At 39.5% G+C, this 12793-nt stretch overlaps 1 protein-coding gene across 2 annotated transcripts in view; it reads left to right on the forward strand.

Moving 5' to 3' along the window:
• anapc5 (anaphase promoting complex subunit 5) overlaps window positions 1-12793 on the forward strand; it is a 35654-nt gene that overhangs the window by 19013 nt on the left and 3848 nt on the right. For both annotated transcript variants that reach the window (XM_073065604.1, XM_073065605.1), the window contains 4 exons: window positions 50-185; window positions 749-823; window positions 6174-6295; window positions 11550-11657. In XM_073065604.1, coding sequence (XP_072921705.1) covers window positions 50-185; window positions 749-823; window positions 6174-6295; window positions 11550-11657 — 441 coding nt within the window. The remainder of the gene's footprint in view (window positions 1-49; window positions 186-748; window positions 824-6173; window positions 6296-11549; window positions 11658-12793) is intronic.

The raw sequence follows: 12793 nt of genomic DNA on the forward strand, positions 1-12793 counted from the left end.
TTTAAAAACATTCTTGCAGTAACGATTAGTTTAATTTTCATCATTGCAGCACAATGGCACTACAGCAAACACAACTACTTCTGTATATGCATAGTTTGGAATCGGTAAACATGGATATCCACCAAAATAATACCGAGGCAATGGCTGTGGTACTTTGCCACTTGGCAGAACTTCATGCAGAACAGGTGAGTTGGCTCTGATGAGGGTTTTTGTTGGCTTTTTTATGCAGGCATTACTTGCTAGATGTACAAATCAAACATTTTGACTTGGAGGCAGACACGATTGCAGATGCTGAAATCTGGAGCTAAAAATAGATGATCTAGAAAGGCTACACCAATCACACTTTGTTCATATTTAACAAGTATTATGTAATTTCAATGTGCATTATTTAGTTAAGACCATTTACTTAAACTAGTCTTAAGAAAATATTGTTTAAGTTTGTCAAATCAGCTGATTCGCACTTCTTGGGTCGTAATTCCTTTCAAATTGGCTTCTGTACTAATGAAAAGAATGACAATCATATAACTTTTCATTGAGACTTACTGGCAAAGCAGAGCTCCAGAGATGATTTCTTTAGTTAAAATAGAAGCAACTGATCATCAAGCTCCCTTTAATTTAGACCAACTCCTTGTTTTCTCTCTGATTTCTGCCTCTGAAAGAGACCTAAGCATCAGAAATGCTGTGATAATTTAATGTTTGGCATATATTTGACTGTGAGTAATGCAAAAGTTTTCTTTTTTGGACATAGGGCTATTATTCAGCTGCTTCTGAAATCCTGAAACACTTAAAAGATCGATTCCCTCCCCACAGTCAGCATGCAAAGGTATACTGACAATTTACTGTTTACTGATTTTTTTTTTTAAAAAGGAATAATTGTCATCATGAGAGTTATGAATGTATGTGTGACATTGTTACTTTTGTTCGGATCAAGGAGAATTATTTGTTTAAAAATTTCAATATTTGTATAGATATTAAGTAAATAGCAATTGGACATATTGTTCTTTGAACTTGGGAATTCTAATTGCTGAAGGATAGACAGTTCCTCATCTGGCAACTTGATTGGATCTGCAGATTGCTACTTTTAGTAAACTCTGGAAATTGATACATTTACTATTTGGCCATAAGACATAGGAGCAGAATTAGGTCATTTGACCCATTGAGTCTGCTCTGCCATTCAGTCATGGCTGATCCCTTTTCCCCTCCTCAGCCCCACTCCCTGGCCTCCCTGCCCCCATAACCTTTGATGCCATTGTCAATCAAGAACCTATTAATCTCCTCCTTAAAATACCATATGATCTGATCTCTACAGCTGTCTGTGGTAACAAATTACCACCCTCTGGCTAAAGAAATTTCTCAGCGTCTCTGTTTTTAATGGACGCCCCTCTACTTTGAGGCTGTGCCCTGTTGTCCTAGACTCCACCACCATGGGAAACATCCTTTTCACATCTACTCTGTCTTGGTCTTCAACATTCGAAAGGTTTCAATGAGATCTCTTCTTCCCCCCCCCCCCCCACTTCCTTCTAAATTCTGGCAAGTAAAGGCCCGGGTCATCAAACATTCCTTGTATAATAACCCTTTCATTCCTGAAATCATCCTTGTGAACCTCCTTGGAACCATCTCCAATGCCAGCACTTCTTAGGTAAGGAACCCGAAACTGTTTACGATACTCAAGGTGAGGCCTCACCAGTGACTTATAAATCCTCAGCATTGCATCCCTGCTGTTATATTCTAGACCTCTTGAAATGAATGCTAACATTGCATTTGCCTTCCTCACCACTGATTCAATCTGCAAGTTAACCTTTAGGGTGTTCCACACAAGGACTCCCAAGTCCCTTTGCATCTCAGATCTTTGGATTTTCTCCCCATTTAGAAAATAGTCTGGACATTCATTTCTTCTACCAAAGTGCATGACCATGCATTTTCCAACATTGTATTTCATTTGCCACTTTCATGCCCCTTCTCCTAATCTAAGTCATTCTGCAGCCTTCCTGATTCCTCAACATTACCTGCCCCTCCACCAATCTTCATATCATCTGCAAACTTGACAACAAAGCCGTCTATACCATCATCTAAATCATTGATATACAGCATAAAAAGAAGCAGTCCCAACACCAACACCTGCGGAACACCACTAGTCACTGACAGCCAACCAGAAAAGGGTCCTTTTATTTCCACTTGCTGCTTTCTACCAATCAGCCAATGCTTTAACCATGCCAGTAACTTTCCTGTAATTCCATGGGATCTTAACTTGGTAAGCAACCTCATGTGTAGCACCTTGTCAAAGGCCTTCTGAAAATCCAAATATATGACATCCACTGCATCCCTTTTATCTATCCTACTTGCAATCTCCACAAGAATTCCAACAGGTTTGTCAGGCAACATTTTCCCTTAAGGAAACCATGCTGACTTTGTCCTATCTTGTCCTGTGCCACCAAATGCTCCATAACCTCATCCTTAACAATTGATTCCAAAATCTTCCCAACCACTGAGGTCAGGCTAACTGGTCTATAATTTCCTTTCTGCTGCCTCCTTCCTTTCTTAGAGTGGAGTGGCATTTACAATTTTCTTGTCCTCCTGAACCAGGCCGGAGTCCAATGATTTTTGAAAAATTATTACTCGTGCCTCCCTAAGGTGCAGTGCATCTGGTCCGGGTGACTTACGCACCTTTAAGTCTTTCAGCTTTCTGAGCACCTTCTCCCCCGTAATAGTAACTGCACTCACTTCTCTTCCCTCACACTCTTCAACACCTGGCATACTGCTAGTGTCTTCCACACTGAAGACTGATGCAAAATACTCCTTTAGCTCATCTGCCTTCTCCTTGTTCCAGCCACCCCCCCGCCATTATTATTTCTCCAGCCTCCTTTTCTAGCAGTCTTATATCTACTCTCACTTCTCTTTTACTTTTTATATATACTTGAAAAATCTTTTTTTATCCACCTTGATACTGCTTGTTAGCTTGCTTTCATATTTCATCTTTTCCTTCCTAATGATTCTTTCAGTTGCTTTCTGTAAGTGTTTAAAAGCTTCACAATCCTCTATCTTCTGCTAATTTTTGCTTTGTTGTTTGCCCTCTCTTTTGCTTTTACATTAGCTTTGACTTACCTTGTCAGCTACAGTTGTACTATTTTACTGTTTGAGTATTTCTTTGTTTTCGGAATACATCTGTCCTGCACCTTCCTCATTTTTCCCAGAAACTTAAAACCATTTCTACTCTGCTGTCTTTGGCCACCTTCTCTCTCATACCACTGTAATTTCCTTTACTCTGCTGAAATACTGCTACATCTGACATTACTTTCTCCCTTATGAAATTTCAAATTGAACTCAATCATATTGTCATCACTGCTTCCTAAGGGTTTTTTTTTACCTTAAGTTCACTAGTCGCTTCCGGTTCATTACACCTAACCCAGTATTGCTGATCCCCTAGTAGACTCAATGACAGGCTGCTCTAAAAAGCCATCTCATAAGCATTCAACAAATTCACCCTCTTGAGTTCCATTACCAACCTGATTTTCCCAATCTACCTGCATGTTATAATCTCCCATGACTATCATAACATTGCCCTTTGACACGCCTTATCTATTTCCTGTTGTATTCTATAGTCCACATCTCAGCTACCATTTGGAGGCCTATATATAACTGCCATCACAGTCCTTTTACCCTCGCAGTTTCTTAACTCAACCCACAAGGATTCAACATCTTCCAATCCTATGTCATATATTTTTGATGCCATTCTTTACCAGCAGGGCCATGCCACCCTCTCTGCCTACCTTCCTATCTCTCCAATACAGTGTGTAAGCTTGTTCATTCAGCTCCCTACTAAAACCATCCTTTAGCCACGACTCAGTGATGGTTTCATCATACTCGACAATCTGTAAAAGTGCAACAAGATCATCTACCTTACTTCTTGTGCACTATGCACTGAGAAAAACACGGAGTACTGTATTTTCTACCCTTTTTGATTCTGCATCCCAAATGCACCCTAATGGCTGCAATTCTGCCCTGTCATCTTCCCACCCTTCCTAATAGTCTGACTACAAGCTTTCTTTGTTTTGTCCTATCCTGTGTCCCTTCACTCTGGTTCTCACTCCCCTGCCAAATTAGTTTAAACCTTCCCCAACAGCTCTAACAAACCTGTCCGCAAGAATATTGGTGCTCCTCGGGTTCAGATGCATCTCATCCCTTTTGTACAGGTCATACCTCTCCAAGAAGAGATCCCAATGATCCAAGAACCTGCAGCCCTGCCCCCTGCACCAGATCAGCCACGCATTTATCTGCCAAATCATCCTGTTTCTACCCTCATTGGCGTGTGGCACAGGTAGCAATCCAAAAATTACTACCCTGGAGGTCCTGCTTCTCAGCTTTCTGCCTAGCTCTCTAAATTCTCTCTTCAGGACCACTTCGCTTTTCCTTCCTATGCCATTGGTACCAATATGTACCAAGACATCTGGCTGCTCCCCCTCCCCCTCCCCCTCCAAAATGCTGTGTACGCGATGAGAGATGTCCCTGACCCTGGCACTTGGGAGGCAGCATACCATCCAGGTGTCCTATTCACGTCTGCAAAACCTCCTCTCTGTTCCTCTGACTATTGAGTCCCCTATCACTACCACTCTCTTCTTCTCCCTCTTTCCCTTCTGCACCACGGACACATGCTCAGTGCCAGTAACCTGGTGTCCGTTGCATTCTCCTGGGAGGTCATGCCCTGTAACAGTATCCAAAACGGTTGAGGGGAATGGCCACAGGGGTGCTCTGTGCTTACTGCTTATTCACCATCCAATTTCTTCTCATGATGGTCATCCAGTTACCCACCTCCTACAACTTAGGGGTGACTACTTCCCTGTAACTCCAATCGATGATCTCACTCTCCTGTACAAGCTGAAGGTCATCCAGCTGCTGCTCCAGATCCCTAACACCTTCTTCAAGGAGCTGCAGCTGGGTGCACTTCACACAGATGTAGCTCCCTAGCATGAAAAACACACAATGGCAATTTAAACTACACTAGGTACCCCTGACACAGTAAGAAAAAAAGAAACTTACAAAAATTTACCCAGAACCATTGCCTCTTCTGTGCCGAAGCCTCCTTTGAGCCAAAGCCCAACACTCCCACTTTCACCACTGACCCACTCCCAACAGCTGCTCCACTTGTCCCTTGTATACACTTATTTACTCCTCTCTGCTCTGCTCCCGCTGCTGATTGACCGCCGGAATGACACTGAATGCCTGCGAAGTGTTTAAATGAGTGCCACCAACCTGCGAGAAATCTCCTCTCTGCACTGTTCCCGCCGCTGATTGGGACATCGGAATGATACTGAACGCCTGTGAAGCTCTCCTTTTAAACGAGCACTGCCGACCTGCAAGAAACTTCTCCGCGTGCTTTTCAAATACGAGCCTTGTTGCTGTTTTAACCGTCCTTGCAGCTAGGTAGAATTGGACTGCATTTGGGTTATAGGTTTCTTACCATAACCAGCCACATTTTCCCCACCCATTTTCCTCCAAGACATCAGAAAAGAAGAAAGCCATTAATCTCCCATCAAAAAGGGAATGAGACTAAGGAAGACTCCTAATAACTAAACTTAACCCAGCAACACTAGGATATGTGTCCATGCATGGGTTATGATTGGCTTAATTTTGACTGATGGTTTCAAAGAATAGCTAATTGTAACTCTACTTCGCTTCTTTCCTAGCCATTGGTTATTTCAATGGATTTGACCTGGAAGAAATTGGTGAAATGTAGTAAACACTGATATGTTAAATCCTTTTTCTAACTAGTTTAAAGGAACTTAATTAAAAGCTGAAGACCTATTTGAAATAGATTTTGAATTGAGTTTGCAAAGCATTGCACCAAAGCAGTTATGTTGTTTCTCTACACTTGTGCCATGACTTAAAATAGTCAGGAGTTTCTGGTGGAAACCTGAGATTTTCATTCGCAGTGACATGACAATATGGTAACTCATGATAAATTATCTATTTGGGCTGTTCAAATACAGCATACTTCCGGTAAGATGGTGGTGAGTTTGATTGCAGTGGTTTCTATGGGTCAACCAAAGTAAATAGCCATAAATTTGATGCTGGTAAGTAATTGCATTATTAGGATTTTTAATGCCATAAAATATATTGCTATTATTCATCTATGGTTTTGTATGTTGCTTTTAATGCTTTATTACTCTTCCTGAAAGCTTTGGATGCTATTTGAGCAAAACATCCAGTTTAATCGAGCTATGTGTGATGGGAAGTACCATATAGCTGACTCCCTAATTCCTGGAATAGCAGCACTGAATGGGCCAGAAGGATTGTATAGGTAAGTGTACGTAATAGTCAACAGAATTGTTCAGAACAACATTAATGTTAATAACTTCATAATAAAATATCATTCACTTAACTAATACTGCACAATGTACGTTTTTGTAAGAACTTCAATTTAAGGTGGAACTCTGTGCAAAATATTTGATCTTTTAATTTAAAGAGTAATAGTACTCTACAGTCTATCTAGTCCATGTCAAACTATTAATCTGGCTAGTCCCATTGACCTCCACCCAGGAGGGCCCTCTGTACCCCTCCCATCCATGTACCTATCCAAATTTCTCTTAAGTGTTGAAATTGAACCCACATCCACCACTTCCACTGGCAGCTCGATCCACTTTCTCTGAGTGATGGTGTTCCCCTTAAACATTACAGCTTTCATCCTTAACCCGCGACCTCTTCAGTGGAAAAAACCTGCATGCCTTTACCCTATCTACAGCGGCATGCAAAAGTTTGGGCACCCCTGGTCAAAGTTTCTGTTACTGTGAATAGTTACATGAGTAGAAGATGAACTGATCTCCAAAAGTCATAAAGTTAAAGATGAAACATTCTTTTCAACATTTTAAGCAAGATTAGTGTATTATTTTTGTTTTGTACAATTTTAGAGTGGGGAAAAAAAGGAAAGGAGCACCATGCAAAAGTTTGGGCACCCCAAAAGATTTGAACTTCCAGATAACTTTTACCAAGGTCTCAGACCTTAATACGCTTGTTAGGGCTATGGCTTGTTCGCAGTCTTCGTTAGGAAAGGCCAAGTGATGCAAATTTCAAAGCTTTATAAATACCCTGACTCCTCAAACCTTGTCCCAACAATTAGCAGCCATGGGCTCCGCTAAGCAGCTGCCTAGCATTCTGAAAATTAAAATAAATGATGCCCACAAAGCAGGAGAAGGCTATAAAAAGATAGCAAAGCGTTTTCAGGTAGCCATTTCCTCAGTTTGTAATGTAATTAAGAAATGGCAATTAACAGGTGGAGGTCAAGCTGAGGTCTGGAAGACCAAGAAAACTTTCCGAGAGAACTGTTTGTAGGATTGCCAGAAAGGCAAATCAGAATCCCCGTTTGACTGCAAAAGACCTTCAGGAAGATTTAGCAGACTCTGTAGTGCTGCTGCACTGTGTACTGTGTAGTGACACTGCACAAATACGACTTTCATGGAAGAGTCACCAGAAGAAGACCTTTCCTGCATCCTCACCACAAAATTCAGCGTCAGAAGTTTGCAAAGGAACATCTAAACAAGCCTGATGCATTTTGGAAACAAGTCCTGTGGGCTGATGAAGTTAATATAGAACTTTTTGGCCACAATGAGGAAAGGTATGTTTGGAGAAAAAAGGGTGCAGAATTTCATGAGAAGAACACCTCTCCAACTGTTAAGCACGGAGGTGGATCAATCATGCTTGTGTTGCAGCCAGTGGCACGGGGAACATTTCACTGGTAGAGGGAAGAATGAATTCAATTAAATACCAGCAAATTCTGGAAGCAAACATCACACCGTCTGTAAAAAAGCTGAAGGTGAAAAAAGGATGGCTTCTTACAACAGGATAATGATCCTAAACACACCTCAAAATCTACAATGGACTACCTCAAGAGGCACAAGCTGAAGGTTTTGCCATGGCCCTCACAGTCCCCCGACCTAAACATTATCAGATATCTGTGGATAGACCTCAAAAGAGCAGTGCATGCAAGACGGCCCAAGAATCTCACAGATCTAGAAGCCCTTTGCAAGGAAGAATAGGCGAAAATCCCCCAAACAAGAATTGAAAGACTCTTAGCTGGCTACAGAAAGCATTTACAAGCTGTGATACTTGCCAAAGGGGCTGTTACTAAGTACTGAACAAGGTGCCCAAATTTTTGCTTTGGGCCCTTTTCCTTTTTTGTTATTTTGAAACTGTAAAAGATGGAAATAAAAAAGTAATCTTGCTTAAAATATTAAAGAAATGTGTCATCTTTAACTTTATGCCTTTTGGAAATCAGTTCATTTTTTACTCGCTTAGCTATTCACAGTAACAGAAAGTTTGACCAGGGGTGTCCAAACTTGCATGCCACTGTATACCCCTCATAATCTCCCCTCATTCTGTCAAGTCTCCCCTCATTCTCCTATGCTCTAGACAATAAAGTGCTGACCTATTCAGACTTTCCCCTCTAAGAAAGGTCCTCAAGTCCTAGCAACATCCTTGTAAAGTTTCTCTGCACGCTATCAATCTTACTGACATCTTTCCTATAGGTAGTTGGCCTAAACTGAACACAAGTTCCAAATTAAGCCTCACCAACATCTTATAGAACTTCAACATAACATTCCAACACCTGCACTCAGTACTTTTGATTATGAAGGCCAATTAGCCAAAAGCATTCTTTTTGATCCTATCTATCTATGATGCTACTTTCAAGGAATTATGGATCTGTATTCCCAGATCCCTCTGTTCTATCACATTCCTCAATGCCTCACTGCTCACAATGTTATTTCATTCTTGGTTTGCCCTCCCAAGTGCAACACCTCACATTTGTCTGCATTAAATTGCATCTGCTACTTTTCAGCCTATTCTTCCAGCTGGTCCAGGTCCTGCTGCAAACTTTAATAGCCTTCCTCACTGTCCACTGCACACCCCAATCTTGCTGTCATTCACAAATTTGCTGATCCAGTTTACTATATTAGCATCCAAGTCCTTGACATAGATGACAAATGACAATGGACCCAGCACCAATCCCTACAGCACACGACTAGTCACAGGCCTCCAGTCAGAGAGGCAACCATTTATCACTCTTCGGCTTCTGCGAAACCAAAGTCTAAGCCAAGCGACTGAACCTTCTTGACCAACCTCCCATGTAAGGCCTTACTGAAGTCCATGTAGACAATATCCACTGCCCTGGCTTCATCAACTTTTTGGTAACTTCCTCAAAACTCTATAAAATTGGTTAGACTTTTAGAACGATAACTTTTGAGGAATTATTTGACTAATTTCTTGAATGATAAAAATAAATTTGTTCATCTTGTATCTTTTAAAAGAATGTTCCTTCAAATTACAAAAACCTTATTTGTTTTAAAAAGTGGAGTTTTCATGCTCTCTTCTATTTTGTCACCAAACATGAGCACCATTGAGGGTGTTATATTGTTAGATATCACCTGGTCTTCAAATGTCTCTCGAGTCACAACAAAAACCTCTCATTCAATGTCAGCAAGATCAAAGAGCTGATTATTGACCAGGAGGAGGAAACCGGAGCTCCCTCGTTGGGGGATCAGAGGTGGAGAGGGTCAACAACTTTAAAATCCTCAGTGTTATCATTTCAGAGGATCTGTTCTGGGTCCAGCACAAGTACCATTACAAATAAAGCATGGAAGCATCTCTACCTAGAAGCTTGCGAAGATTCAGCCATCTAAAACTTCGACAAACGTCCGTAGATGTTTGGTGTAGAGTATATTAACCAGTTGCATCATGGCCTGGTATGGAAACACCAATACCCTTGTATGGAAAAACCTATAAAAAGTGGAGGATACGGCCCAGTCCGTCATGAGTAATGACCTCCCCACCATTGAGCGAATCTACACGGAGTGCTGTCGCAGAAAAGCGCATCCATCATCAAGGACCTCCACCATTCAGGCCATGCTGTCTTCTCACTGCTGCCATCAGAAAGAAGGCACAGGAGCTTCAGGACCTGCACCACCAGGTTCAGCAACAGTTATTACCCCTTCGCTGAACTGTTCCCACTGAACCAGACTCACTTTCAAGGACTCCTCAATAAGTATTGAGAACATGAAATGCTTATTTATTCATTATTATTATTTTTATTTCTTAATTTTTGTATATGCAGTCAGGGTGTTTTTTTGCACATTGGTTGTTGTTCGTCCTTGTTGGGTGTGGTCTTTTATTGATTCTATTGTGCTTCTTGTATTTACGGTGATTGCCAGCAAGAAAATGAATCTCAGGGTTGTATGTGGTGATGTATATGTACTTTGAAAATAAATTTACTTTGACTTCTGGTATTGAATATCTCCTCAGTTCGGTAATAGACTGTTTAGACTCTTGTTTTAGTGAATTGATCCCAATGTATCTTTTTAGATTGGCATAAAATCATCATCCTAGAAGTTGGTAGTAATATACTGAAAGATTAATAAGGAATGTTAGAGCTTTAAGATAAAGGAATATAGAAAAGCTGTGAACAGCAGGTATTCTAAAGGAAATGCCTGGATTTGGTTTTATTGAATTAAGTTACATTTCAATGAGATTCCCCCACTATATTCCTGGTGTGTCTGAATTCCAAATTCCTGTTACTTCATTTTTTTCCATCTCACTATTCCTGTCTGTCTAAGGCACCTGCACTGTTTTAACTGTAAGTCCAATGTAAGCCTGAGGAGCAGAACCTCTTCACATTGCTGATTTCCAGGCCACATTGAAACTCATCAGTTGTTGGGTAACTGGCTTTCTCTTGTTTGTGTCACACTAGCCTGTTCCTCTCCAAATGAACACTCCCTCCAGTTTTGTCACCTTTCACTACTTAGAGATGCTCTTCTGTTTCTCTAAATGCCCTCATTAATTAAACAATACCTTCTTTTTGTTTCAGATGGTTACCTATTCAAATATCTGTCACGTTTATCATATTTGTCCTAATTTGCTTCCTTTTGTTTATGTAACTAAAATGAAAATGTTAAAGTTAACTTTTTGAAGTTCTTCAATAAAAATTAATATGCTGTTGAGAAATGGGGTCAGGGGTGTTGGGGGAAAGGGGTGGGAGAAGGAATGCTTGACTGTGTTCCTTCAAGTTCATTGTCCAGCACATTACACACATGACAAACATAAATTATATTTAACTTGCATGGTTTCTAAGCTATGTACATTGAATTATGATGATACAAATTTTAAATGTATTGCGTATTGAATATAAATACATATTTTAATAAAAATATTTTAAATTATCAATTTGCCCTAATGTTTGACATCTTGCTGTTAAAATTGTGGCTCTTGAAAAGAGATGAATTATGTATGTAAGTAATATGCAATGAATACTGGCTTACATTATTCATTTGAAAATTAATACTCGCAGAGTTTGACCTTCAGGACACTACTTAAATACAAATGGTTTCAGTTACCATAATCGGTGCTTTTGTGTCACATTGTATCACAATATGCATAAAATAGCATCTCCTCTACTCCAAGGACATAAATTTGCTGTGTGAGCCAGATTATGTTGTATTCAGTGTGATGCTGAAAATATGTTAAAATTCTGTTGTATAAAATTCACTTATTTCTTTTGGTCCATAAAGGAAAGCTCTTGTTTTGAAAGCACAAAATCAAATCACAGAATCTTACAGGCTTCTGCAAAACCTGTTAATCCATTGTCAGAAAAAGAAGTCGACAGAAATGTTGATCAAGTAAGTTAGTGGTGAATACTTGTAAATGATTCTAAGTTTCTAAATGTCTCCAAGGTATGAAAGCTTTTTTGTAGATTCCCAAATCTTTTTAAGGCAATTTTGTCTCTAATACAAATATGGATACAACAAATGAATTATAAATTCGTTCTGATATAATTTGTAAAGATTATGTTATTTTGTGATTGTTTGCATATCTAATTTTGAGTTTTTTAAAAACAAAATAGTTTGCAAAAACAAGAGCAGTATTATAGTTTAAGAATGATTACAGATACACAAGAATAATTACTATATTGAAAGAAGATGAACAATGAAAATCTGCAAGGGTGTTATCCAGGAGTTAACTATTCAAAATTGTTGATATGTAGTCAAAGTTCTAAGTAAATTTATTTTTCAAGTACCCGAAATCAGTGTCCCTCCCTCCCAAATATTGAAGACATTTTCTCATTTCTGTGTTCATTATCAACTCAGTCATTATGTACACTTTTGACTTGAAAACATAAGCACTTCTGATAAAATTTGAATGCAAAACTGTCTAAATCTAATTGAACTTGGGGATCTTGGGAGGCACCTTTAGAAATGTTCTGAAAATGACTAGATTCAGTACATATGTGGTGTGAGATTCTTGTTACTTCAGATCTGGCGTATTTCTGCCTTAAATATTAGTACACCGGCAATTAGTAATATAAACAGAATTAAACTCTGCCTCTGATGTACAGTAGTTATTGCTAACTAAATTGTAGAAAAGTAATGAGGAAGGCTATTCAGCTCTTCCTGGAGCTTTTGCCTGCTCAAGAAGTCCTGATATGCCACTCTATCTCTTCTTTGTAAAACCTGATTCTTTTTTTAACTGACTTTAGTTCTTTATGCCTTGACTATTTCAAAACCATCCTATTTGTTAGTTTAGGTGTCGGGCTTTGTGATTGAAATCTTAAACTTGCTTATTATAATCAGTTTCTCTGAAGATAACACATGAAGGCAAATTTAACAATTAAGGGTTTTTCAATGGGATAGATAAGCTGTATAGTGAAATGGATTTCTCTGTTGCAATAATACACACCTTGATGTAGTGAAATGTATGACCAGGCATTTATAATAGCATCATTCTTAATTTCTTGATACTTAAAATTGAGAATAAT

The sequence above is a fragment of the Hemitrygon akajei genome, chromosome 14 (genome assembly GCF_048418815.1).
Source record: "Hemitrygon akajei chromosome 14, sHemAka1.3, whole genome shotgun sequence".
In the NCBI taxonomy this organism is placed as follows: Eukaryota; Metazoa; Chordata; class Chondrichthyes; order Myliobatiformes; family Dasyatidae; genus Hemitrygon; species Hemitrygon akajei.